Source organism: Coregonus clupeaformis, chromosome 19 (genome assembly GCF_020615455.1).
Source record: "Coregonus clupeaformis isolate EN_2021a chromosome 19, ASM2061545v1, whole genome shotgun sequence".
NCBI classification, from domain to species: domain Eukaryota; kingdom Metazoa; phylum Chordata; class Actinopteri; order Salmoniformes; family Salmonidae; genus Coregonus; species Coregonus clupeaformis.
The window spans coordinates 30,944,531-30,970,059 of NC_059210.1; the positions used below are offsets into that span (position 1 = coordinate 30,944,531).

At 43.5% G+C, this 25,529-nt stretch overlaps 1 protein-coding gene across 1 annotated transcript; it reads right to left on the bottom strand.

The window, feature by feature from the left end:
* Positions 1-208: 208 nt before the first annotated feature.
* Positions 209-22,527, bottom strand: map1ab (microtubule-associated protein 1Ab). Its single transcript, XM_041837822.2, has 5 exons — positions 22,449-22,527; positions 22,044-22,181; positions 11,301-21,798; positions 7,598-7,830; positions 209-5,888 (listed from the first exon to the last, which is right to left on the bottom strand). The coding sequence occupies exons 3-5, from the start codon at positions 21,643-21,645 to the stop codon at positions 5,733-5,735; spliced, it is 10,734 nt and encodes a 3,577-aa protein (XP_041693756.2). The 5' UTR covers positions 21,646-21,798; positions 22,044-22,181; positions 22,449-22,527; the 3' UTR covers positions 209-5,732.
* Positions 22,528-25,529: the final 3,002 nt, after the last annotated feature.

Consider the following 25,529-nt stretch of genomic DNA (forward strand, 5'->3'; position numbering starts at 1 on the left):
ATTCAGAGTATAATACATTTTACTTTCACAGTTATTTCATTCATATCTCCTTTTGGCTACATTTTGAGCTAATACATCTTTCCCCATGTGTTCAGTTTAGTCTGCATATGCCAACCCTTCCTCCTCCCCCTCATTTACATAGGAGTCACAACACAACACTGACTCACATAAAATAGAAAGATCCCAAAACAACAACAGAGGCTCATGGTCTGATTTTAAATAAATGTATTTTTATTTGTGTTCACCAGGCTGTTTCCCTTTTACAATGAATCTGCAGTAGTTCTAGTTTTGCATTTGAGATTTAAAGAGCAAGAGAGAGAAAAATAATATTGCACTGAAGATAGTAACAGAACTAAGATTAATACAGTGGCAAAAACAGAAGAACTACAGTAGTACAGCGTTTTCTTATAATAACAACATCTTAGATCAAAACATTAAAGCACAGCCCGGTAACATGATATGCCAGTACCAGTTAGACAATCACCTGTTTCAAATATACTGTTTTAAGAGAGCATTTTTTGTTTTAAATTATTACATTCAGGATAATAACTAAATAGATCACATGCAGAGAGATAAGATGGGAGAAGGATAGAGAACTTATGTTGAAATGCATTCATATTTTCATAATGAGAGAGTTGGAATAGAACTGAACCTAAAGATATTTATTTTTCATCTGTACCTAGTTAGCAGTGACTGTTTCTTTGTTCAAGGCCTAGGGGTTTTGATCATTTACTTGATAAAATCCTCTCAAATGTAAATGTATAACAAGAAGGATCATATGTTTCATAACATGTCTATTTTGATTTTGTTTTAAGGTGTATATACATATTTGTGTACAGTACATGAATGTACATGTATCATTCATTTAACTTTTATTAGATTTTTTAGTTTCAGTGTTTTCAAGTCATATTTAGTTGCAGCTGCAGTTGGTACTTTTTCTGTGTTATTGTAAGTATGGTACACCAACTCTTTGTACTGTCGGAAATCACAGTTTTTTCCTCTTGGGACATTACTGCAAATTAAACAGCCAATGCAATATAGATAAACCAAGATATCAATTTTCAGTTACAACTTTTGTTCTAGAAATTCAATCCGAATACAGTAGTCTGTCACTTCTTTAGGCTATCCTCCACTGATTTCTGATATATTTATGTACAATTGTATGTTTTTTGTTTTTTTTTATCCAGCAGCATTGAGTATTCATGGTTTGCACGTTTCGTGACACTATTGTCTTGAACTTACGTTTTAGGACTGATGCCCAGCTGAGAATTCTACTCAATGCAGTCTCAATAGGTGCTGATGAATATTTCGTCTAAAGTGCATTACTGTGGCTTGGAAACACGATTACCTTTCAATTGGAGGCAAATAATGAGTAGGACAAGCTTTTGTCATCATTGTGATGTCGCCAAATTGACTTTGGATGCAGTATAACTTTAGCTAGCTAAGATTGCGGGGAGCGCACCGAAATTTTACCTAGCTAACGTTAGTATTACTAGCTATTTCTGACTAGCTTTGCTAGCTCATGGCAACATTGCCATCTTTCTAAAATAAACTTGATGATGTCAAAATGATGGCAAAGTTGTTTTCTACTAATTATTTGTTTACTCTAACAATGTCATCGTATTTCTAGGCCACTATAGGGTAATTTTGACGTAACAGTCATCAGCCCCCTTCAGATAGACTGAGCATTAAGCATCAGTCGGACATCAATATGCTGCGGCATCTGTAGAACGTTGATAACAATGGCAACGACGCGGCCGAGTAACGTAGATGCAGCTCATAAATAATACCACCCTACATTCAATATTATTATTTCATGTTTTCAGAATTCTGCTTCTGCAAAATCATATTTGTTGTATATATTTGTTGTATTGAGCGTTTCACAACGATCTGCCAAGGCCCCAGGGTGCTTGATCCTAAGGCCGGGTATTTGAAATCAAGCCACCAAGATGGCTTGAAATCAAGCCACCAACTCAGACTTGAGGACAATACAACATATCAGAAAATCCATACCATATATACGTTAAACAGCGCATCTTGACCCTGATTCAGATTTCCCTCGCCCATACAGGACTAGTTCTGGACAACGCCATATAGTTTGATAAGTTCACTTTTGAAACACTTGCAACATATTGTAAAATATCAAGGCCATATATTTGTACTTTCACTGACAACCTCTCATAGGCTTAGTGCGGCTCCTTTATCCCGGGGTATGTAATTTAGCATCCGGAAAAACATGTCTTTATCTGGTTGTAATCTGACCAGAAAACAACGAGAATATGACGTCTTTCCCATGACATATTGGTGTTGTCAGAAATTATTTTATGCTTATATGATGTATTCTTGACCAGAAAAACAGCTAAGAACCAGATATGACGTTATACTGCCTAATTTTGCCGGCTTGGCTGATTGCTTGATCAATGTGTTGATACATTTTGATTTGTACATGTCCTCCCTCTCTCTAACCTAGGTGACTAAACAGTATTCAACATGACATGCATATCAACGCTATCGCAGTGCATAATAACTCTGTAGCTTACACATTGAGTATCTTAATAATACTGAAAGGAAACATTCACTTGGAGCCGCATGAGTCTGACAAGCTCTGCTGCCGGTCTAGGAACAGACCTGTGGGAGGCTCTCCTGCATACTGCATACAGTCCAGTATTTTCAGCACATCAGCAAAAGGACAAGGATGGCACCGTTCCCAGGCTAGCGCAAGATGGCTGCAGACTGTGGGTTAATGGGTTTAGCCTAAGAGAAGACTCCGTTAGGTTCTGGATCCAATAGAGGAAGAGAATGTTCCCCTTGCAGGTCAATGTCTGTCTGTCTGCAGTCTTGGATTCTGCCCCACCCAGTCCACACTCTCTGGCCTCAACTCAGGAGCCCCAAACACACAACGCAGCAGTTCTAAAGAGAAACGCATTACATTTAAGAATCACTAAGCAAAAAAATGACTGACAGACGCTTATTATAAAATAAATGTTCAGTAATCTTTTTGAAAATACAATCTAAGAAATGTAAACAAAAGACATTCATAATTGTGTTAGTCCTACATGTAATTGAAATATTGAAAAACAATTTTAAAAAATGTATACATAACTGTAAATTAATTTGATAAATACAACTACCAAAAAACTCCCCAAAATGTAATAAAACAATATAACATTAATCAAAAAGTGACTCTATAAGCTCTATGGAATTTAATGCAAATCAGAATCACGTTTGTAATGAGCTCCAATGAACAGTGCGACAAAGTAAGAAGCTCCACCTCTGATTAACCAACAGAAATACACACCACACTGGCTAACTCAGCATCAAAACACTATGATGTATCTTCAAAACCCAACCCTGTCTCTGTGCCACTCATGCACATACTTCAACACACAACGTAATTCTACTTGACCTGTTGTACACATTGCCACATCTTTACCCACTACAATCAACAACATTACATTCATGCTCGTCTGATAATTATTATCTTAGGGTTGAAAAGTCTACTATGTTTTTTTAACTAGATGAATAGCTACCTGCGTATTTTTTTTTAACCTCTTAAATTAAGAAATAACTCTGAAAAACAACTCATTCTTTATTTACATACCGTATGGAGTGCTTTCGCTAGCTACCTGTTCTAAAATCAAATGCTACCATAGTTCACATTATGGTAAAGAATGATAATCATTTTTTCTGTGCTTCTCTCACTAGAACCACAGCTCCACTTCTAAACCCCTCTTCTCCCCTCTGGAAAGTGCATTCTTGCTTGGTGCAATACCTTGCTCTTTGATCATGTTATTGTTTAATACATTTTCTGGGTGACACTTTAAGATAGGGGACAAATGCTGACCAGCATATAAGTAACTGAATCTAAATGTGCTGGCTAAGCTGGCTAATTAGCTTTTCACCTACCAACTGTGTGCGTATAGAGCATCCATCCATATGGATATTAGGCTAATTCCTGGACAACAACTATTGATTTGCCCGTGTTGCATCATCTCCACAGTTTCTTGTCTTTTCCCTGGAACAAAGTTCACCTCTCCACAATGGCTACCATGAAAGAGAAGCCCTTATAATAATCCTCTCTAATCCTTCTCTCTTGCCCAATATACCACAACCAGAAGGCACATGAGAGCGACCGCCTACCACCGCAGTCATGTTTCTGTAAAATAACACCCACACAACCTCCACACAACCCAGTCTCACAAGAACGGACTAGACTCTATTGCTACATTCGCCATGGAAGGCCACTGCAGTTTCCATCGCTTCATTAAATAGTTTCATACAGACAGTATATTATAAATAAACGGGAGAAAACGTCAAATGTAATGAAACTGCATTCATTTAACATCCTTCTCTGCTGTGTTATCACAAAATATCATACTTCTAATACAATCTCTCCATATATCAATATATAATGTTTATACTGTATGTTTTAATTGAGTATTCATCTAATACAACCAACAAAGAAGATGATAAGGACTTCAGATATTTTTAAAGAACCATTACATCCAGCAGAAATATGGTAAATATAGAAATATCATCCCTTTGCCTGGTGCCTACAGTATAACGTTCACTTTAGCGTACACCCAGGCAAACGGTTAGTTATCAGAACACATTTGGACTCCATACCTGGAGACTACACGGACTAGACAAATGGTCAAGAACCCTCTACTTCTTCAAGGAAGGAGTCTGAGCTAAATGCAAGCATCATACTTCAGCTACTGAGGGAAATTATTCATAAAAGCTAGTTCTTTAAATAAAAGTGGCACCTTCAGGTGCCTCCTAAAGCTTCACAACAAGCTATGTGGTATAGTCCTTTTTTACTGTAACACCAGTTGATGTAGTTAGAGCACTGAGAAAGCCAAACATTATAGTATAGAAAGCTGCATCTTACATAATATCTCCAAACAGGAGTAATATCTCATATCGAAAACAAAGCCTCAACTTAAGATACTTACAAAAATACTACCATCATACAACATTGTGCGTAGTCTGCGTACAATTGAGATCAACTAACTGTTCACCTCTTAACAGTTTTGGACTTATTTTGGAGAGTGTTAACACCTCAAAAGTGTTTTGGCACTTACTTTGGCCCTTTGGATGTGCAATTTTTTAATTGTATTTAATTTAGTTGAGTTTAAGACAATAAGTAAGACTGTTTTAAGTTTCACATGTTGAATGTGACTTAACTGTGCACCATCTTAATTGACTGGGAGTTGACATTGTTAAGATGGCACTTTTAGTTGGAAAGTGTTGTCCATTTAGATGTTGATTTGGGTGCAGTATGATGGGAAAGCTTTGAAATAACTATTGAGAATTACCCTCATCACAGATGATCACAAAATGTGCGTGTTGGGGAGGTTATATGTGAAAATCAAAATTGATTAAGACCAAATCGAATAAAGAGGTGGTTTTATCGTGCAAGTATGTTGTTTAAAAAGAAAGCGTGCTAGAAACGAATGTACATCACACTTTTTTACAGCTACCATGGACCCTATATCAATGTTTCTGCCTGACATAGGTGGCTGTTCTCAGGTGACATTGACCTGTTGGAAGCCAGTACACCAACCGAAGACTACAGCAAATGCAATGGAATCTTACATCATGAGAGAGCAAAATGTAGAGCTGACAGAAGAGAAGGCTATGGGAGGATAGAGAGTAGCACAGGACCTCTCTCTACCTGCCAAAGATGGAGTGATGAGGGGAGGAGGGTAAAATAGCAAGGGGTGCAGAACTTAGAACTCAATCTTGCAGGCGGGGAAAGACTCGTCCTGCATGACCACTGTGCTGCTGCTGGCCAGGACCATAATGTTCAGGTCCTGCTGTTTTTCGTGTGTCTGCTGGTACCAGTCCCGCGTCACCTCTGTGTCATGAGTAGGGATCAGAGTCACCTAGGTTAGAGAGAAGGAGGACATGTATGAGTCAAATCTACCAATACATCAATACATTGATCAAGCATTCAGCCCAGCCGGCAAAATTAGGCAGCATTACGTCATATCTTGTACTTAACAGTTTTTTCTGTTCAAGAATACGTCATATAAACAGATTATATCCATAAAGGAAAATAATTTTCCTGACAACACCAAGACGTCATGGGAAAGACATCATATTCTAGATGTTATCTGGTCAGATTACAACCAGATAAAGACATGTTTTGCCAGATGCTAATTAATGTTTTTCAAAATGTAATATTAAAAGCAGTATACAACCTGACGATGATGTCACAAAAGATGTCATACTGAATTTATTGCAACCAGAGCCATATATTTAGGGCGCGTTCGTAAATTCAATCTGGAGTGCCAGAGTGCGCTCTGGGCGTTCGTAAATTCAGAGCATTGTCAGATTGTTCATTCGTAAATTCAGAGCGTTTCGCTCTGAGCGTTCAGTGCGAACACTGGACGCTCTGGCCGAGGAGTAGGGTTGATCCGAGCGTTCGGACCTCACAACAGCAGTCAAGCACCCAAGCTAACTGGCGTTTGCTAGATTCTTAGCTACTTCCATACACAAATGCGAGAACACCTCACTGACCATTTTACTCACCCTAGCAGAGCTGGTTAGGCTGTTTTCATGTTATCCAGAGTGTTGGTGACTGTAACTGGCTGCTGCTGGCAACAATTTAATTACACCTTTTTGCCGACATTTACTGACACCGGCCATCTTCAACGGGTGTTGAGCGTTCGTAAATTAATCAGTTATTCTGCGCTCTGGCACACTCAGTGCTCTGAAATCAGAGTAGATAGCCAGAGTGAATTTACGAACGCACCCTTAGAGAGTTAGAACAATATTCAAAATTCTAAAAGTTGGCCTAATTCTAAACATTCAGTTGCATAGCATTGTTTCAATATTCCCCATGTAATGTTAATGGGGAGCTAAAATGGCTGCTATAGAATGTTGAAGTGTCATGTAAATGCATCATAATGCAGAAACTGCATTGGCCCAACTCTCTAAATACATGGCTCTGATTGCAACCAGCTTTGCCCACTGGAAGTATTGTGCGATACTCAACAGGAAATGTTAATTACATCATCGTCATTATGAACTGCCAGAATGCAAATTACTGTAGAACAACATTGACAGTTACATCGTGAATGTTACAATCTGACTGCTCATAAAATAATTACTGTATGTCAGGCTGTGGCTGTAAACAATGGCAAACATTGTCGAAAGCATTGTCAAGCATCTGTTGGCACTACCAAATGTGTAATTTCCCAATTTTACAAGTGATTCAGATCAATGATTCTGAATATATCTCGGTGGATCCTGAGATTAGCAGTGGTGCAGAATGCCTCCGCAGCAAGAAAGCACAGGCTACCCAGCGTCGTCCAGGGTAGGGGAGGGAATGGCTGGCAGGGATGTAGCTCAGTTGGTTGAGCATGGCGTTTGCAACGCCAAGGTTGTGGGTTCGATTCCCACGGGGGGCCAGTATGAAAAATAAAATAAAATAACGTATGCACTAACTGTAAGTCGCTCTGGATAAGAGCGTCTGCTAAATGACTAAAATGTAAAAAAAAAAAATACATGTGTACTTACAATGTGGAAAAAAGTCAAACAACATTTAAACAACAGCAGAGACAGAGCGAGACAAAGAGAAAAAGAGTACCTGTAGATTGGAGCCCCACGCGGCCTTGCCCTCGAGCAGGGCATCCAGGACCCCACGACTGGGCTCTCCACCGGCCGGGTCATTGCCGCTTACCACGTAGTACGCAGCACGTACCCGCTTGAAGAACTCCTGGTCCACGTTCTTAGCACTGCAGTGGTTGGGCACGTAGGCCAGGTCCACATAGATTGGAGGACCAGGGGGGACAGCTGAACTAGATTTCTGGGAGTTTGTACCTGGAGGAGGAGGACCATAATGTAAAATTGTATAAGTCTCTAATGACTTGAGAATGACTAATGTGTTTTCCTCTGTTTGACTGGGGGATATTCAGACTTTAACAGTGCCTTGCAAAAGTACACTGCTCAAAAAAATAAAGGGAACACTTAAACAACACAATGTAACTCCAAGTAAATCACACTTCTGTAAAATCAAACTGTCCACTTAGGAAGCAACACTGATTGACAATACATTTCACATGCTGTTGTGCAAATGGAATAGACAACAGGTGGAAATTATAGGCAATTAGCAAGACACCCCCAATAAAGAAGTGGTTCTGCAGGTTGTGACCACAGACCACTTCTCAGTTCCTATGCTTCCTGGCTGATGTTTTGGTCACTTTTGAATGCTGGCGGTGCTTTCACTCTAGTGGTAGCATGAGATGGAGTCTACAACCCACACAAGTGGCTCAGGTAGTGCAGCTCATCCAGGATGGCACATCAATGCGAGCTGTGGCAAGAAAGTTTGCTGTGTCTGTCAGCGTAGTGTCCAGAGCATGGAGGCGCTACCAGGAGACAGGCCAGTACATCAGGAGACGTGGAGGAGGCCGTAGGAGGGCAACAACCCAGCAGCAGGACCGCTACCTCCGCCTTTGTGCAAGGAGGAGCAGGAGGAGCATTGCCAGAGCCCTGCAAAATGACCTCCAGCAGGCCACAAATGTGCATGTGTCTGCTCAAACGGTCAGAAACAGACTCCATGAGGGTGGTATGAGGGCCCGACGGCCACAGGTGGGGGTTGTGCTTACAGCCCAACACCATGCAGGACGTTTGGCATTTGCCAGAGAACACCAAGATTGGAAAATTCGCCACTGGCGCCCTGTGCTCTTCACAGATGAAAGCAGGTTCACACTGAGCACATGTGACAGACGTGACAGAGTCTGGAGACGCCGTGGAGAACGTTCTGCTGCCTGCAACATCCTCCAGCATGACCGGTTTGGCGGTGGGTCAGTCATGGTGTGGGGTGGCATTTCTTTGGGGGGCCGCACAGCCCTCCATGTGCTCGCCAGAGGTAGCCTGACTGCCATTAGGTACCGAGATGAGATCCTCAGACCCCTTGTGAGACCATATGCTGGTGCGGTTGGCCCTGGGTTCCTCCTAATGCAAGACAATGCTAGACCTCATGTGGCTGGAGTGTGTCAGCAGTTCCTGCAAGAGGAAGGCATTGATGCTATGGACTGGCCCGCCCGTTCCCCAGACCTGAATCCAATTGAGCACATCTGGGACATCATGTCTCGCTCCATCCACCAACGCCACGTTGCACCACAGACTGTCCAGGAGTTGGCGGATGCTTTAGTCCAGGTCTGGGAGGAGATCCCTCAGGAGACCATCCGCCACCTCATCAGGAGCATGCCCAGGCGATGTAGGGAGGTCATACAGGCACGTGGAGGCCACACACTACTGAGCCTCATTTTTACTTGTTTTAAGGACATTACATCAAAGTTGGATCAGCCTGTAGTGTGGTTTTCCACTTTAATTTTGAGGGTGACTCCAAATCCAGACCTCCATGGGTTGATACATTTGATTTCCACTGATAATTTTTGTGTGATTTTGTTGTCAGCACATTCAGCTATGTAAAGAAAAAAGTATTTAATAAGATTTTTTCATTCATTCAGATCTAGGATGTGTTGTTTAAGTGTTCCCTTAATTTTTTTGAACAGTGTATTAATTCCCCTTGGCGTTTATCCTATTTTGTTGCATTACAACCTGTATTTTAAATTGATTTTTATTTGGATTTCATGTAATGGACATACACAAAATAGTCCAAATTGGTGAAGTGAAATTTAAAAAATAACTTCTTTCAAATAATTATAAAAAATTAATAATGGAAAAGTGGTGCGTAACATATGTATTCACCACCTTTGCTATGAAGCCCCTAAATAAGATCTGGTGCAACCAATTACCTTCAGAAGTCAAATAATTAGTTAAAGTCCACCTGTGTGCAATCTAAGTGTCACTTGATCTGTCACATGATCTCAGTATATATACACCTGTTCTGAAAGGCCCCAGAGTCTACAACACCACTAAGCAAGGGGCATCAACAAGCAAGCGGCACCATGAAGACCAAGGAGCTCTCCAAACAGGTCATGGACAAAGTTGTGGAGAAGTACAGATCTGGGTTGGGTTAAAAAAAAACTCTGAAACTTTGAACATCCCACAGAGCACCATTAAATCCATTATTTAAAAATTGAAAGAATATGGCACCACAACAAACCTGCCAAGAGAGGGCCGCCCACCAAAACTCACAGACCGGGCAAGGAGGGCATTAATCAGAGAGGCAACAAAGAGACCAAAGATAACCCTGAAGGAGCTGCAAAGCTCCACAGCGTAGATTGGAGTATCTGTCCATAGGACCACTTTAAACCGTACGCTCCACAGAGCTGGGCTTTACGGAAGAGTGGCCAGAAAAAAGCCATTGCTTAAAGAAAAAAATAAGCAAACACTTTTGGTGTTCGCCAAAAGGCATGTGGGAGACTCCCCAAACATATGGAAGAAGGTACTCTGGTCAGATGAGACTAAAATTTAGCTTTTTGGCAATCAAGGAAAATGCTATGTCTGGCGCAAACCCAACACATCTCATCACCCCGAGAACACATCATGCTGTGGGGATGTTTTTCATCGGCAGGGACTGGGAAACTGGTCAGAATTGAAGGAATGATGGATGGCGCTAAATAAAGGGGAAATTATTGAGGGAAACCTGTTTCAGTCTTCCAGAGATTTGAGACTGGGATGGAGGTTCACCTTCCAGCAGGACAATGACCCTAAGCATACTGCTAAAGCAACACTTGAGTGGTTTTTAAGGGGAAACATTTAAATGTCTTGGAATGGCCTAGCAACAGCGGAACCCATCCAACTTGAAGAAGCTGGAGCAGTTTTGCCTTGAAGAATGGGCAAAAATCCCAGTGGCAAGATGTGCCAAGCTTATAGAGACATACCCCAAGAGACTTGCAGCTGTAATTGCTGCAAAAGGTGGCTCTACAAAGTATTTACTTTTGGGGGGTGAATAGTTATGCACGCTCATGTTTTCTGTTTTTTTGTCTTATTTCTTGTTTGTTTTACAATAAAAAAGATTTTGCATCTTCAAAGTGGTAGGCATGTTGTGTAAATCAAACCCCCCCAAAAATGTATTTTAATTCCAGGTTGTAAGGCAACAAAATAGGAAAAATGCCAAGAGGGGTGAATACTTTCGCAAGCCACTGTATGTCTACGTAAATCAAGAGTAAATTAGAATGGGGAAGTGTGTGTCATAAAGTGCTGCGGAATGAATTTGAAACGAAGGTAGGCCTATTACATTTCTATTATATTTTTACGTAAATTACGTTTTAAAAGTTTCCTAAACTTTTTACAGGCGTGAAAGTGTCTACTACTGAATATGGAGTCATATCATCATATCTAAATATGGAGTCGTATCATCATACTTTATTTTTACCTACCCAAATTGCTCTTGACGCCGTTCACCAGGCCTTTCCCTGGAGCGTGTAGGTCCCCCTTGGATCCCAGGCCCTCAGACATCCATGTCAGTCTGGAGCTCCTTTCCGTGTCCCTCCTCCTCAGAGAGGCAGATCGAGGCGAGGAATCCTTGGAGGCCTGCTTCACAGGGGTGGTGGACATCTTCCCCTTCCGGGCTGGGGACGCAGACTTAGGCTTGCCCAGGCCCTTCCGCAGGCTCTTGGTGGTCTTGTGGTCCTTCTTGAGCATTTTCTCTGTGCTGCTCTGGTTGTCAGGGAGGCCCTCTGGGTCCACCATGCACACATCAGGGTGAGGCGGGTGGGGGAGGGGGTCCTTCATGGGGGCAGGTGGGGGGTCGTGGGCCTGATCTGATCTGGGCGAAGGGGGTTGGGGGCCCCCTCCTGTGGTAGAGGCAGATAGTTTATCCACCGGCAGGTGTTCTGCATCTTCATCCGAGTCCAGGTTTCCCTCTGCTGTAATCGACGGGCACTCCTCGGTCTCTGGAGGTACGTCCGAGTCCGACTGGGACGCCAACGAGTCGCTTGCTGATGTGGGGGGTGTCTCCTCTCCAGCTAGCACTACCCCAAGTCCAGTTGCCATGCCACCAGGAGGTATTGTAACTGGGTGCGATCCCTCTCCAGCTCCAGCAGCTCCACTTTGAATGTGATGTCGCTTCTGCTTGTGAGACCTCCTCTTGACTGAGTGTTGCTCACGGTCATCTTCATCCCCCTCTGGAGAGTGGTCGCTCCCTTTGTCCTCTTCGCCATCATCGCTGGAGAGGGCGTGTGGACTGGGGTTGATGAAGGATGGGGAGATCTCCCCTTTGCGGTGTTTGAATTCACATGAGGAATAGCCAGGGGGGGAGGTGGAGGTAGCCTCCATATGCAAGTCAGTGGGGCAACTGGATTCTCCATCTGTTTTTGCAGATGCCTTTGTATGGTGGGCATGTTCTGCTGTGGACAGAGGGGTGGGCTCGCCTGTGGTTACCCATTCTTTTTTACCATATTCTTCCTCTGCTTCTTCCGCTTCTTCCGTTTCATACGCTTCTTCCTCGTCGTCTTCATAGCCTGGAGGAGGGGCACTTGGGCATGCGCCCGGCCCTTGTAGGAGTTCCCAGTCAGATATGCTACTCCTCCTCCTTTCGACCATCTTCTCTCCCTTCTTCATCTCCTTCTCTTTCTCATCAGTCTTGTCTTTCTTCTCCTCTGCCTTCCCGTCTTTCTCTTTCTCCTCCAACTTATTTTCCTCTACTTTCTCCTTCTCCTCTACCTTTTCCTTCTCTCCAGCCACCTCTGTCTTCTCATCCGTCTCTTTCTTCTCCTCCTCCTTCTGCTCTGGCATTTTGGTGTCCTCCTTTAGGGTCTCTACCTTGATCTCCTTATTTTCTTCCTCTTTCATTACCATCTTATCTTTCTCATCCTTTGTCTCTTTTTCCTCCTTTTTCTGTTCTGTTTCAGGCAGATCTGCTGTTGTGGCAAAAGGGGCTTTGCTAGCTCCACTGAGGACTTCTTGGGGACTTGTGCTAACCTCAGTAGGCCCGTTGGAAGAAGCTTCAGTTGACCTCTGGGGTTTTGTCACCACATCAGATTGGGACACTGTTGTGGTTGTACTGGAGTTGATAGTGACCATGTATGTCTCAGCCATGGACAACATGCTTTCTTCTTGCTCTGTCACTGCAAATTTCTGGCATTCAATGCGGCATGGAAGAGTACTGTCCTCCATTTTGCAAGTGTAGAACTCTTTGCTGGCTGCTGAGCCCTGGGATTCTCTGTCAGAAGAGTCAGCACTTTGCAATGGGGAAACCTCAAAGAAAGCCCCTGAAGTGGATATGGTTCCAGCGGGTTTGGACAGCTGGGAACTTGGTGGTTCTGAAGCTCCAGCAGACGTTATGGTTTTGGTTTCAACAATGCCCTCAAGTTTATGAAAGTTATCCGAGGTTTGACCCTTGTCCATCTCAGGGCTTGATGATGAGTCGTGTTCAGTAATGTCTTTGGCTGGAGTATCTAAGACTGGAGATACTTTTGTCAGACTGAATGTAGCTGTAGTTGTTGAGGTAAGCTTTTCAGATGCCTCTAGGTACTCATCCTTTAACATGACCTCAGAGGTTGAGAGGGTTGAGTGCATGGCTGAGGAGTCTTCATCTTTGAATAAAGAATACTCAAAGGAAGCACCCTCCGAATCTGTCCTGTAGGGGCCACTAGACATTCTGACAGGGGTCTCTATCTCCTCCCCCAACTGGTGGCTGGTTGATAGAAAAGCTGAGGCAGATGAGAAGTAACACGAAGGAGCTTCCTCAGGTTTTCTACTAGTGGTATCTGGGGTTCTCTGCCTGTCAGCTTCAATATCTCCCTGACTGTAATGTTTATCTTCACTGGACTTGGTGGGCAAAGAGAGGTCAGGACTGTCAAATCTCTCCTCCTTTAACCCCAGTTGGCTGTCCTCTGAATACTCTGAGGATTCAGAAGGATATCCTCCAGATCCTGTTTGTTCTATTGCAGTGGAGCTGCCAGACTGGAGTGGCGAGGCCCCAACTACATTCTTCAAAAGGGAATCTGCAGTATCTGCCAGTGGAGGGCTGCTTGTGTTCATTGAATGGGAAGGTTCCTCCTTTTTGAGGAGGCTGGGTTCAGGTTCGGGTGAGAGGGTCTTCTTGTCCTCTTCCTTTGTCACAGGAAGTTTAGAAGTAGTGGTACCATCCAATGTAGTTTTACAGATTTCTTTTTCAGACTGCTCTCTCACGCCCTTCTCCACATCTAGATCACTGGCTTCTTCTTCTGCATCATCTTCATCATTATCATCATAATTCTCTCCCACCACCAGTAGCCTCTTATCTACACTGTCCGGAGTGTCTTCTCTCTCAAAATAGCCCATTGTAGATTTACTGGCGATAGAGCTGCCAATTTGAGTGCACTCAGACGCAAGAACATTATCGTCTAGGAGCTGTCCTGAATATGCGGCCAAGGGGGCAGCAGCGGCCCGATTGTCCATTTCCTTAGGCAAAGCTTGATGAGGTAACGTGTCTTTTTCCGCTGGTGAGTAGCGACCAGAGGGAGAGTCTCCTCTCTCACTATCAAATGAATCCATATTGTCTTTCACTGGCTCATCTTTTTCTTTCTCTTTCTCCTTCTCTGTGGTCTGCTTCTCAGGGATGTCTTCAAAAGGCATGGCAGTAGCAGAGGCTTTGTCACCGGTGTTGGATTGACTCCATGAGGGAGAGGCTGTTTCCTTTCTGCCTGACTGGACTGGCAAATACTCCTCTACACTGGGAGATGCTCCAGTCTTATCCTTCTCTCCTGTAGATGTTTGAGGGGCCGACCTGATATTGTCCTTCATTTCATCCTCAACCTTTTCAGGTTCATCTTCTTTGAGACTGAAAGCAAATGAGCATGGCTCCGCTGCTGGGGTGGTTTTGTTGTCTTGAGTCTCTGTATACACAAAGCTGTTTTCCACATGTGGTGTAGATTGTCCCTCCTTCCGATCACTCTCTTCCTCTTGACCTTTCTCTTTGTCATTGTGTTCAGTGAAGGCACTTGAGCTGCAATGGAGGCTTCTCTCGCTCTCGGTGAAAGGTGGAGGGGTGTAATCAACTCTGCTGAATGACAGCGGTTCCTCTTTTTCCTCATCCTCTGAGTAGAGTGCAGCTGCACCAGCATCTGCCTGGCTATTTTTCCTATTATCATCAATGCCAATTTGTGTTGACCGATCAAACTCTCTAGAAACCTCACTGTCTTCTTTATAGTCTGATTCCTGTTCTTTTGAAATGGTATTTTCATAGGGTTCATACTTAGACACACCAAAGCCCAGATTTTCCCCTTGCAAGCTCACACTGACAGTCTCCTTCTCTGTTGTCATTTTGTCAAAACCTTCCACTTTTTCAGAGGCACTGTCTGCTTCCGTAGCATCAACGTGGCTCACTTTCTCGGGAACCTTCTCAGAATCTTTATCCAAGACAAAATATGAACAAGGTTGTGTGTGCTCTGGGGAAGCAACTTCCCGCTCTTTTTCCATTTCCCTCTCAGCTTCCTTGCCTGGTTTCTCATCTTCTTTTGGAGAAACATGCTTTGTCTTTTCATCTGTATTAGATGCTTCTTTGCTTGTTGTCATAGAAAGCAGCAGTGTTTCATGCTGGGTGGATTCCGTCACACTGGCCTGGCTATCGGTGTTAGAGAGAGTGGAACTCATAGCCTGGCTGTCAGTGCTTAATAGTGTTGAACCTATAGACTGTTTGTCTGTAGTGGTGTAGTCAGAGGCTGGCTCTACTTTGGTGGTAGGCATAGCAGAGACTGGCTCCTCTTTCAAGGTAGGGAAACCAATTGTGGACTCTTGGCTGGGATGGGGTCCTGATGTGGTCTCAGTTGTCTTGATGTCCCTTTCTAGTTCAGGGGAGAGTCTATGTTGTTGCTCTTTACGCTGCTCTTTGAGGTCTTTATCAGTAGAGGACTCCCGTTTTGGTAATGTAGACACAAGCCCAGTGGTCTGTTCAGAGTGGCTGTCCTTCATTTGGTCACTAAGCACATTCTCTGATGACTGAGTTGAGAGCAGGTCTTGAGAGATGATGTCGTGTTCTGATTGTCTAGGTTCCACTGACAAAGGTCTTGAGCCTGCACCACCCATGCAAATGGATTCCTCTTCATCTTCCTCCTCATCTTCCTCATCTCCATCTGAGTACTGAACCTGAAATGTAGATTCAAGCTTTGTCGCAGAAGTCACCTCTATTCTTTCTACCATTGTTGTCTGTATGCTGTGTTGTAAAGCCTCTTTTAGATCTTTCTCTTGCACCTCCTCTTTATCTGTCTCCCATTTCTCCTCTTTAGTAGGTTCAATCTCATGAGAATCATATTTTCCTGTCTCTTTCTTGCTCTTCTCATCTTTGACTGTGTCAGCTGTGTCATTTTCTTTTGCTCGTTCCTCTCCTTTAATGGGTTCAGCTTCATAACTTTCATCTCTATCTTTCTCTCTTTTCTCATCTTTGATGTCTTCGAAATCACTAGTATCTTCTTTTTCTTTCTCCTTTTCCATCTTCTGTTCTTTACTGACTTCAGCCACATAAGTATCATCTTTCTCTTTCTCCATATTTTCTTCCTGACTGACATCAATCTCAAAAAAAGTATTGTTTTCTTTTTCTTTCTTGACCCCCGTGGTGGATTCAGCCATATCATCCTTTTCTTGCTCTCTGTGCTCTTCTTTAGTCTGTTCACTGTCAAAAGTATCTCTCTCTTTTTCTATTTTCTCTTCTTTCATTGGTTCAGACTTAAGAGGATGTTCTCTCTCTATCTTTTCCTCCTTGAAGGGATCAGTCTTACAAGTGTCATCCCTCTCATCTTTCATGGGTTCAGCCACAAAATTATCTTCTGTTGTGGTGAAGTCTGAGGCTGTTTCCACTTTAAAGGTAGAGATACAAGAGCTTAGCTCGTCTTTAGAAGTGAATATACTCTCTATTTCTTTCTGTTTTTCTTCTTTCGTAGGTTCAGACTCAAAAGTATCATCTTTTTCTCCCTCCTTCTCTTTCTTCTCTTCCTTGATGGGTTCAGCTTCAGTGGTACCAACCTTTTCTGTTTCTTTCTTCTCTTCCTTGATGGGTTCAGCTTCATGAATGTCATCTTTTTCTTTCACTTTCTCATCTTTATCTTCCTTGATGGGTTCAGCTTCAGTGGTACCAACCTTTCCTGTTTCTTTCTTTGCTTCCTTGATGGGTTCAGCTTCATGAATGTCATCTTTTTCCTTCACTTTCTCATCTTTATCTTCCTTGATGGGTTCAGCTTCAGTGGTACCAACCTTTTCTGTTTCTTTCTTCTCTTCCTTGATGGGTTCAGCTTCATGAATGTCAGCTTTTTCCTTCACTTTCTCATCTTTATCTTCCTTGATGGGTTCAGCTTCAGTGGAACCAACCTTTTCTGTTTCTTTCTTCGCTTCCTTGATGGGTTCAGCTTCATGAATGTCATCTTTTTCCTTCACTTTCTCATCTTTATCTTCCTTGATGGGTTCAGCTTCAGTGGTACCAACCTTTTCTGTTTCTTTCTTCTCTTCCTTGATGGGTTCAGCTTCATGAATGTCATCTTTTTCCTTCACTTTCTCATCTTTATCTTCCTTGATGGGTTCAGCTTCAGTGGTACCAACCTTTTCTGTTTCTTTCTTCTCTTCCTTGATGGGTTCTGCTTCATGAATGTCATCTTTTTCCTTCACTTTCTCATCTTTATCTACCTTGATGGGTTCAGCTTCAGTGGTACCAACCTTTTCTGTTTCTTTCTTCGCTTCCTTGATGGGTTCAGCTTCATGAATGTCATCTTTTTCCTTCACTTTCTCATCTTTATCTTCCTTGATGGGTTCAGCTTCAGTGGTACCAACCTTTTCTGTTTCTTTCTTCGCTTCCTTGATGGGTTCAGCTTCATAAAAGTCATATTTTTCTGTCTCTTTCTCCTTCATGTCCTGTTTGAGGGGTTTTACATCAGAACTATCATTATCGTCATCATCCTCACCTTCGTCATAATCTAAGAAGCTACTCTCCTTCTCCTTTGGGAATTTAGCCTTACTGCACACGTTGGATTCTTTTTGTTGATGGTCATCATCTTCCTCATCACTGTGTTTGAGTATAGCCTTACCACTATAAATGTCTACTGTCAGAGATTCCTTTCCTGATACGGAAGCTTCATCTTTGCCTGTGACTGACTCAGAGGTAAGAGGAGTTGTCTCATGCTTCTGTTGCATCTCATCTTTGGAAGGGGAGAGACCACATTTTTCTTCCACTTTTGTAACAGGCAAGTCTTTTTTAAATGATTTCTCCACAGATGGTAGTGTGTCTGACTCAACATTCTTGATGTCAGCATCCAATTTTTGATTCTTATCCACTTTATCTTCCTTTTCTGCTTGATCTTTCTTTGCATCCTTATCTTCTGTTTTGGTGGCTGAATCATGAAGGTCCTCCTGTGTTTGATGCTCCAGTCCTGGGAAGCCCTGGGTCTTTTCCTCCACAGGTGACTGATGAAGAGGAGAGTGAGTTGGAGAGTGGGTTGCACTGGGGGGGCCAGATTGTGTGGGAGAGGCCATTCTCACAGTGCTATCGTCTGGACTGCAGCATCGCTCTTCACCTTCCGAAGTAACTGAGTCTGACCTAAAAGGCTTTGAGAAAGAGAGTGGTGGTGAAAGGGGTTTTGAAGGCACCACCGTTAAGATGTCTTCTTTGGACTTAAAGAGTTGTACCTCCTCAACTGGTAGGTGATCCAGCTTCAAATCCTGAACAGGTTTGGAGACAGGAGACTCAGAAGCAGGGAGCTTTTCCACATCCCTTTCTCTATCCTGGAGAATTTGAGGGGAGGCATAGCTCTCCTGGAGTTTTCCAAGGGAAATGTTAATGTTAAGAGTTTGGTCCTCATCTTCTTCCGCCTCTTCATCATGACTCTTGATGACCTTAGCCTCTGTCTTCAAATCAGAGATAACAAGCAGGCACTCTTCGGATGGATGTGACTTCATGCACTTGTCTTCCTCTAAGGAGGATGTTGGTGAGATGGTCCCAGCAGAGTGTAAGTGTTCTTTCCCATGTGTGGCCTCAGTTGGAATCGCCAGGGGAACGCTATTAACAGTGTCAAGAAGCAGAGAGCTTTTGCCTGTTTCCTCAGTCTGAGGTGTAGTGACGGAGGCCACTGATTGGTCCTCTGCAATAGAGGTGGGGAAGGAGGACAATTTATCATACTCTGTGATGGATGTGGCTGAGGAAACATGTTCCTCCTCAGCCAAGGGAGCAGCAATGATGTTAGTGAATACCGATACTTGCTCCTGTCCAGAAATTAAACCTTTGGCTGTTACATCAGCCATAGCTGATGCTTGCATCTCCTTCATCCCATGGATGGTGTCAAAGGAGCCTGTCTGATCTGGGACAGAGATGTCATATGCGGCCACTTCGTATTGGAGGTTTAGTATCCTATCTTCAGCCTCCTCGTGAACTTCCTCATCAGAGATGGTCTGTTCAGTTTCAGAGTAGCCGGGAATGGTTTCGTCTTGAATTAAGGAGATGGGCTCGGCTGCAAGCGTTCCTTGCAGTGTTGACACTATGTCAACTGTAGCGCCTCCCACATTTGAGATGTAGCCCTCTTCATCTTCCTCATCCTCCTTTTTGGCTTCAGCAGTATGTTTAACAGTTTTGCTTTCCCTGTTCTTGGCCAATGTTTCTTTCTCTCCCGCTTCAGGTTTGATTTTGACCTCTTCATCTGCTATCATGTCTAAATCTTCTACCTCTTCCAGCTCGGCCTTTTCAACAACATGTTCATCTTCTTCCTCTTTCTCCTCCTGGGATGGAGTCTTTCTGCTTTCCTCTTCTGTTACCGCCATAGCTGAGGGCTTTTCAGCTTTCTCCATTTCCTCCACCTCATGTTTCCTGTCTAGTTCGTTATCCTTCACATCATCTTTTGCATCATCTTCCTCCTCCCCTATCCCCATATCTTCCTCTTCCTGAAATGTTTTCCTCTCTGCAATCGGGCCTTCTTTTTCTTCCTCCTCATCATCTTCAACTGCAGCTCCCTCATCCTCATATAGTTCCACATCCTCTGCTTGTAATTCTTCTTTATGCTCTTGTGTTAATTTGTCCTCTTTGCTTTGAGATTCAGCTGTGGCTACTCCCTTCTCAGGAGACTTTGTGCCTGGTGGAGTTTGAGAGACAGTTTCCTGTTCTTTCTCCTCCTGGGTAGGGGATTCGGCCATGCTTTCCTCTGCTGGTGTCTCCACTGCACTCTCAGGTGGCTCTGATGATACCTCATCTTGTTTTAACTCCACAAAATCCTTGGTAAGATCCTCTGGAGTGGAGGAAGCAGATATGCCCTCAACAGCCCCATTCTGTAGTGGCTCAGGCTGAATGGTCTCTGCTGCTGGTTCCTCAGGTTTGGGTTCAGCCGGCTCTGCCTTGGCCGCTTTGACTTTGCTTTTGTCGGTTTTGGGTTTACTTGACACTTTTGCCCTGTGCAGGGTCTTTCTGACCTCTGGTGTGAGGGGTTTTAAGTCAGGTTTTGTTATCTTTCTCAACTCTGACTTAGACTTATCCTTTCTCTTGTCAACTTTGGGGTCTTTTTTCTCTTCTCTTTTAGCTGTGTCCACTTTCTTGACCTCTTTCTTTTCCTTGTCTTTTTTCTCATCCATCTTGGATGCCCTTTCCTTTGAATGTTTTTTCAAGGATTTCTCCTTTAAAAGTTTTTTCTTTTCTGTTACATCAGTCTTGGATTTTAGTATTTTTGTGGGTTTTTCATTCTCTTTAAGTTTCTTCTCCTTTTTCTCTATCTTGTTCTCCTTTACAGAGTCACTCTTTGCCTCTGTGGCTGCCGATACCTCATCATCTGCTTCTTTCTTAGGGGCTTTTGTAGGCTTGGGAGATGATTTCAGACTTTCTTTGCTGTCTGTCCTTTGCTTTAACTTTGTATGTTTTACAACAGAGGGAGGAGCCCCTGAGGCTATGTCTTTTTGTGTGGCTACTGGGTATCGCAAGAAGTCAAGGTGCTTTAATTTCTCTAGCCCCTCCAGGATTTTGTTTTGTGGTGCGTTTCCAGGGAACAGCACTCTGACAATCTTTTCTGCAGGATTGGCAGGAAGCCACACAACTAATGCTGTAACTGATGTCAGGTAAGGTACAGATATTTCTCCCTCTTTTCCATTGGGAAGCACAATGCCTGTTTTGGCCTTGCTGTTACCAGCCCACTTCTGCATGAGAAACTGCATCTCCTTACTGTCCTTGACAGGGTTCAGAACATACATGTCTAACTTGCCCACTCCCATCTTATGAAAAAGAGTGAAGGGCTCAATAGTGTTGCTGACCAGTCTACAAAGAGGCTCCGGCTTTATTCCCAGTTTGTTGAGGTACTGCAACGTGAGGGAGGCCTCCTCGATGCTGCGCTTGACCTTTAGGTTTGATTCTGGCATACGTAGCTTTTCGGGTACATTGAAGAAGATCACACCAAGCTCTGGAGAGATCAGGTTCTTCATCCAGTCACTGTAGGTGGTGGAACCTTGTGACTGCTCCTCCTCCTGCTCTGCGATTTTCCTCTGAAGGAGCCCGTTGATGCCTGGCAGATTGTCTGCACCAATGTGAGTGAGTAGAATCGAGTCGATGCGGTCCAAGTGTCTGACCAGCTTCCAGAAGCATGATTTCCGTTCAGAGCCTCCATCTACTAGGATGTTGAAGCCGTTGACCGCGAACAGGGCCGAGTCGCCCCTCCCCCCAGGGAAGATGTAGCAACAGGGCCTGGACAGTTTCAGGAAGCCTCCAGATGTGGGCGGCTCCAGGAGGTCAAATGGAGAAGGCACGTCCACCGTCTCGGAGATGTACTCCGTGAACTCTGTGACTCCCTCCATCTTGGGAAGCACAGGCTCAGGGTTCAGTCTGTACTCAAGGAACTCCCGTATGTGCTGCTGCTGACCCAGGGAGCTCCAACCCACCTCCGCTCGGCAGGACACAGTGAGTGTGGCCCGCTGCTTGGGGGCTGCTTCGCCCAGCAAATCACTGACCTACAGGAGAATGACAGACCGAGACAAGCCAAGGTTAGTGTTGATGTATAAAGATTGCTCAATGACATTGTTGTTTTCATTTTCATCCACAATTACAGTTCATGTGGGGAATATAAAATATTTGTTTTTCATTGGTAATCTAATCATTAGAAACACATGAGCTTTTCAGTGCTACAAACTATAGTAAAATGCTAGGACAGGCTGTTCTGAACAGGATTTGACTGTTCTGAACAGTAATAGCTTACCCCAGGATCAGCAAAGACTTGTGAGAAGCTCTTATAGGTGAAAACCCCACTTTGGAGAAGCAGGTCACCGTGGTCTGCGTTCTGCCCACTCAGGACCAGGAGTTTGTGTCCTGCTGAGTCTGTGACTAGAGACCGGATCTGGGGCAGAGAACAAGACAGAGCAGAGTTATAGGAAACAGCACAGAACAAAGATTGTATCTTTTTATATGGGTTACACTATGAAATTAATCAAATGTATTTACATTTTGTTATGCCATTATGGTATGCCATTTTAAGCACGGTGAGAGAAAATAGTTTGTTTTCTTATAGGAAAAAAATGAAATGCATGACAAAATGTAAACAGATGTGTATATAATGATTGAAAGCTGGTTTAAATATAGTCCCAAATATAGTCTTGAAACACACCTCTGAAGCAACTGTATCCTCTGATGGGTTGACTAACACGACTGTCTCTAGGACATCGCTCTTGTGGTGGAGAGTCCTTTGTCCTACAGGGGCCAGAAAATCGAACAACATGAGGAGAGAGGCCAGACGTGTTTTGTCAACATCTTTCATATGCTTGCTTTGAAGTGTTCCTTTCAAATCCTTGTAGACATAACCAACATTGGCACAGGTCAACAACTTAAGAGGCTACTGAGAATCTTGCCAGAGTCTGAGCAGTCTGCCCCAAAGACATCCTGCTGGAGAGCATCCAGAGTTTATCTTTGAAAACCTTTTTGAGTCGGGAGATTTAGTACTCTGTACTGCATAGTGCCTGTATGTGGGGCAGACACTTAGAGACAGCCCACCCCACAGTGCGTCAAGGCAAGAACAAAAGTTGGAATAGGAAATAGGTCACCAATGTCTACTACTGGCTGTGGCTTGAAATCAGCGCTAACAGAGGTATAGCTTCTTAGAACAGAACAAACCCACTGGGCACACACTGGTTGAACCAACGTGGAATAGACGTTGAATTGACGTCTGTACCCAGTGGGAAGTGAAGAACAGCTACTGACATTTTCATGCAAGGGAATTGAGAATTGGAGAATACCTAAAATAGAATGACATGGCTTTGTAACATATAAGCATTGCCTACTAATTGGTTGGTGATGTCATTGGAAACACTTATCTTCCTCTATCTTTTTCCACTAAAAAACATAGAAATGCGACATTTTCACATACGTTGATGTTGGGGTGGTGCTGGAGATGATGAAGCAGAATTTTTTCGAAATGTAAAATACCAGGCTTTTAAAATTCAATATTGGTGCACAATTTCTAATTCAAATATCAAAGGGATGCAAAAGTGACTATTTTCATGGAACGACCCACTCCTGTGCAGATTTTATATAATTCTGTGTCAGCATTTCTACCCATTCAGTTCAGAGGTGTGACGATAAGCTTTTAATTCCCGTTTGTTTAAGCACCAGTGCAGTCTAATAATAGAGCCAGCTAATAATAGAGGGAACTTGACTCGGCATTCCACTTGGTATCTCCTATACATCCCTTGAGTTTGTGGTCCTCTGTAGCTCAGCTGGTAGAGCACGGCGCTTGTAACGCCAAGGTAGTGGGTTCGATCCCCGGGACCACCCATACACAAATAAAAATGTATGCACGCATGACTGTAAGTCGCTTTGGATAAAAGCGTCTGCTAAATGGCATATTATTATTATTATTATTTGTCATCCTGCGCCATTTTGGTACTGTATCTGCACTGTCAACGGTTTGCTGTGAAAGAGCTCTACAGAGGGTCGCTTGTGTTGCTTGTAGTGCTGAGCGATTCATGTTTTTTGAGGTCGGTTCGGTTTCAGTTTGATTATTAAAAAATATTCATGGTTTTCGGTTTTGATTATTTGGGTTGAATGCTGTAACAACACAGAATAAAACAATTAATAAAAGTCCCATGATGGTAGTGACTGTCCATTACAGCTCATCACTTATTAACCATCATTTACTTTAATAAAATGTTTCAGTTGTTGTGTATATTACATTTCTTTTATTTAATGACTTTATTAATTAATTCCAAGTCATCATCTCATCTCTATAGAGCTGCTGCATATGCTGTCTGACAAAATCACTATTTTGTAGTACTTCAAAGTAAATAAGGCATACTTTTATGACTGCTGAATTCCAACTATCAATCACCTAGATCATGTATTTTCAGGTAGAGATACTGAACCTCGCGAAACAAGAGCTGCTCTTTATATCCCCTCGCGATTGCGCAATGGATTGTGGTTATTGTAGTGAATTACAACGTTTTATGCGCTAAACTATGTAGAATATTGGCCTGTTGGATACTACAACTCCATACTACATCGCACAGTTCAGGCTGGATCTGATTTATCTCTAGAGAAAATGTGCAATGTGCGCATTGAGCTCACAGAAAAAAACAGAACGACATGGAACTGAACCGACGTGGGTCAATTAGTTGTTTAAAAAACAAAAAAATAATCAACATTTCAGTTAATCGCTCAGCGCTAGTTGCTTGCCACATGCAAGTAGTGATTACTGGATTGTGGACTGAGAAAGAGGAGTCTCAAGGTAAAATAGTAAATTAGGGGATAAAAGGTACGGGCTTAGGTGGTGAGAATGACAACTTACATTTACATTTTCATCATTTAGCAGACGCTCTTATCCAGAGCGACTTACAAATTGGTGCTTTCACCTTATGATAGCCAGTGGGACAACCACTTTACAATATATCAAATTATTATTATTATTATTGTTTTTATTTATTTTTTGGGGGGGTGGGGTAGGGGGAGGGTAGAAGGATTACTTTTATCCTATCCCAGTTATTCCTTAAAGAGGTGGGGTTTCAAGTGTCTCCGGAAGGTGGTGAGTGACTCCGCTGTCCTGGCGTCGTGAGGGAGCTTGTTCCACCATTGGGGTGCCAGAGCAGCGAACAGTTTTGACTGGGCTGAGCGGGAACTGTGCTTCCGCAGAGGTAGGGGGGCCAGCAGGCCAGAGGTGGATGAACGCAATGCCCTCGTTTGGGTGTAGGGAATGATCAGAGCCTGAAGGTATGGAGGTGCCGTTCCCCTCACAGCTCCGTAGGCAAGCACCATGGTCTTGTAGCAGATGCGGGCTTCAACTGGAAGCCAGTGGAGTGTGCGGAGGAGCGGGGTGACGTGAGAGAACTTGGGAAGGTTGAACACCAGACGTGCTGCAGCGTTCTGGATGAGTTGTAGGGGTTTAATGGCACAGACAGGGAGCCCAGCCAACAGCGAGTTGCAGTAATCCAGACGGGAGATGACAAGTGCCTGGATTAGGACCTGTGCCGCTTCCTGTGTAAGGTAGGGTCGTACTCTGCGAATGTTGTAGAGCATGAACCTACAGGATCGGTTCACCGCTTTGATGTTAGCGGAGAACGACAGGGTGTTGTCCAGGGTCACGCCAAGGTTCTTTGCACTCTGGGAGGAGGACACAACGGAGTTGTCAACCGTGATGGCGAGATCATAGAGCGGGCAGTCCTTCCCCGGGAGGAAGAGCAGCTCCGTCTTGCCTAGGTTC

Bases quoted from the DNA above. Each gene is read 5' to 3' on its own strand.
- map1ab (XM_041837822.2), bottom strand. From the start codon at position 21,645: ATGGAGGGAGTCACAGAGTTCACGGAGTACATCTCCGAGACGGTGGAC. The intron at 7,831-11,300 runs GTAGGTAAAAAT...CTCCTCCTCCAG, and splicing joins CGGCGTCAAGAGCAATTTGG to GTACAAACTCCCAGAAATCT. The intron at 5,889-7,597 runs GTACTCTTTTTC...TCTCTAACCTAG, and splicing joins CGTGGGGCTCCAATCTACAG to GTGACTCTGATCCCTACTCA.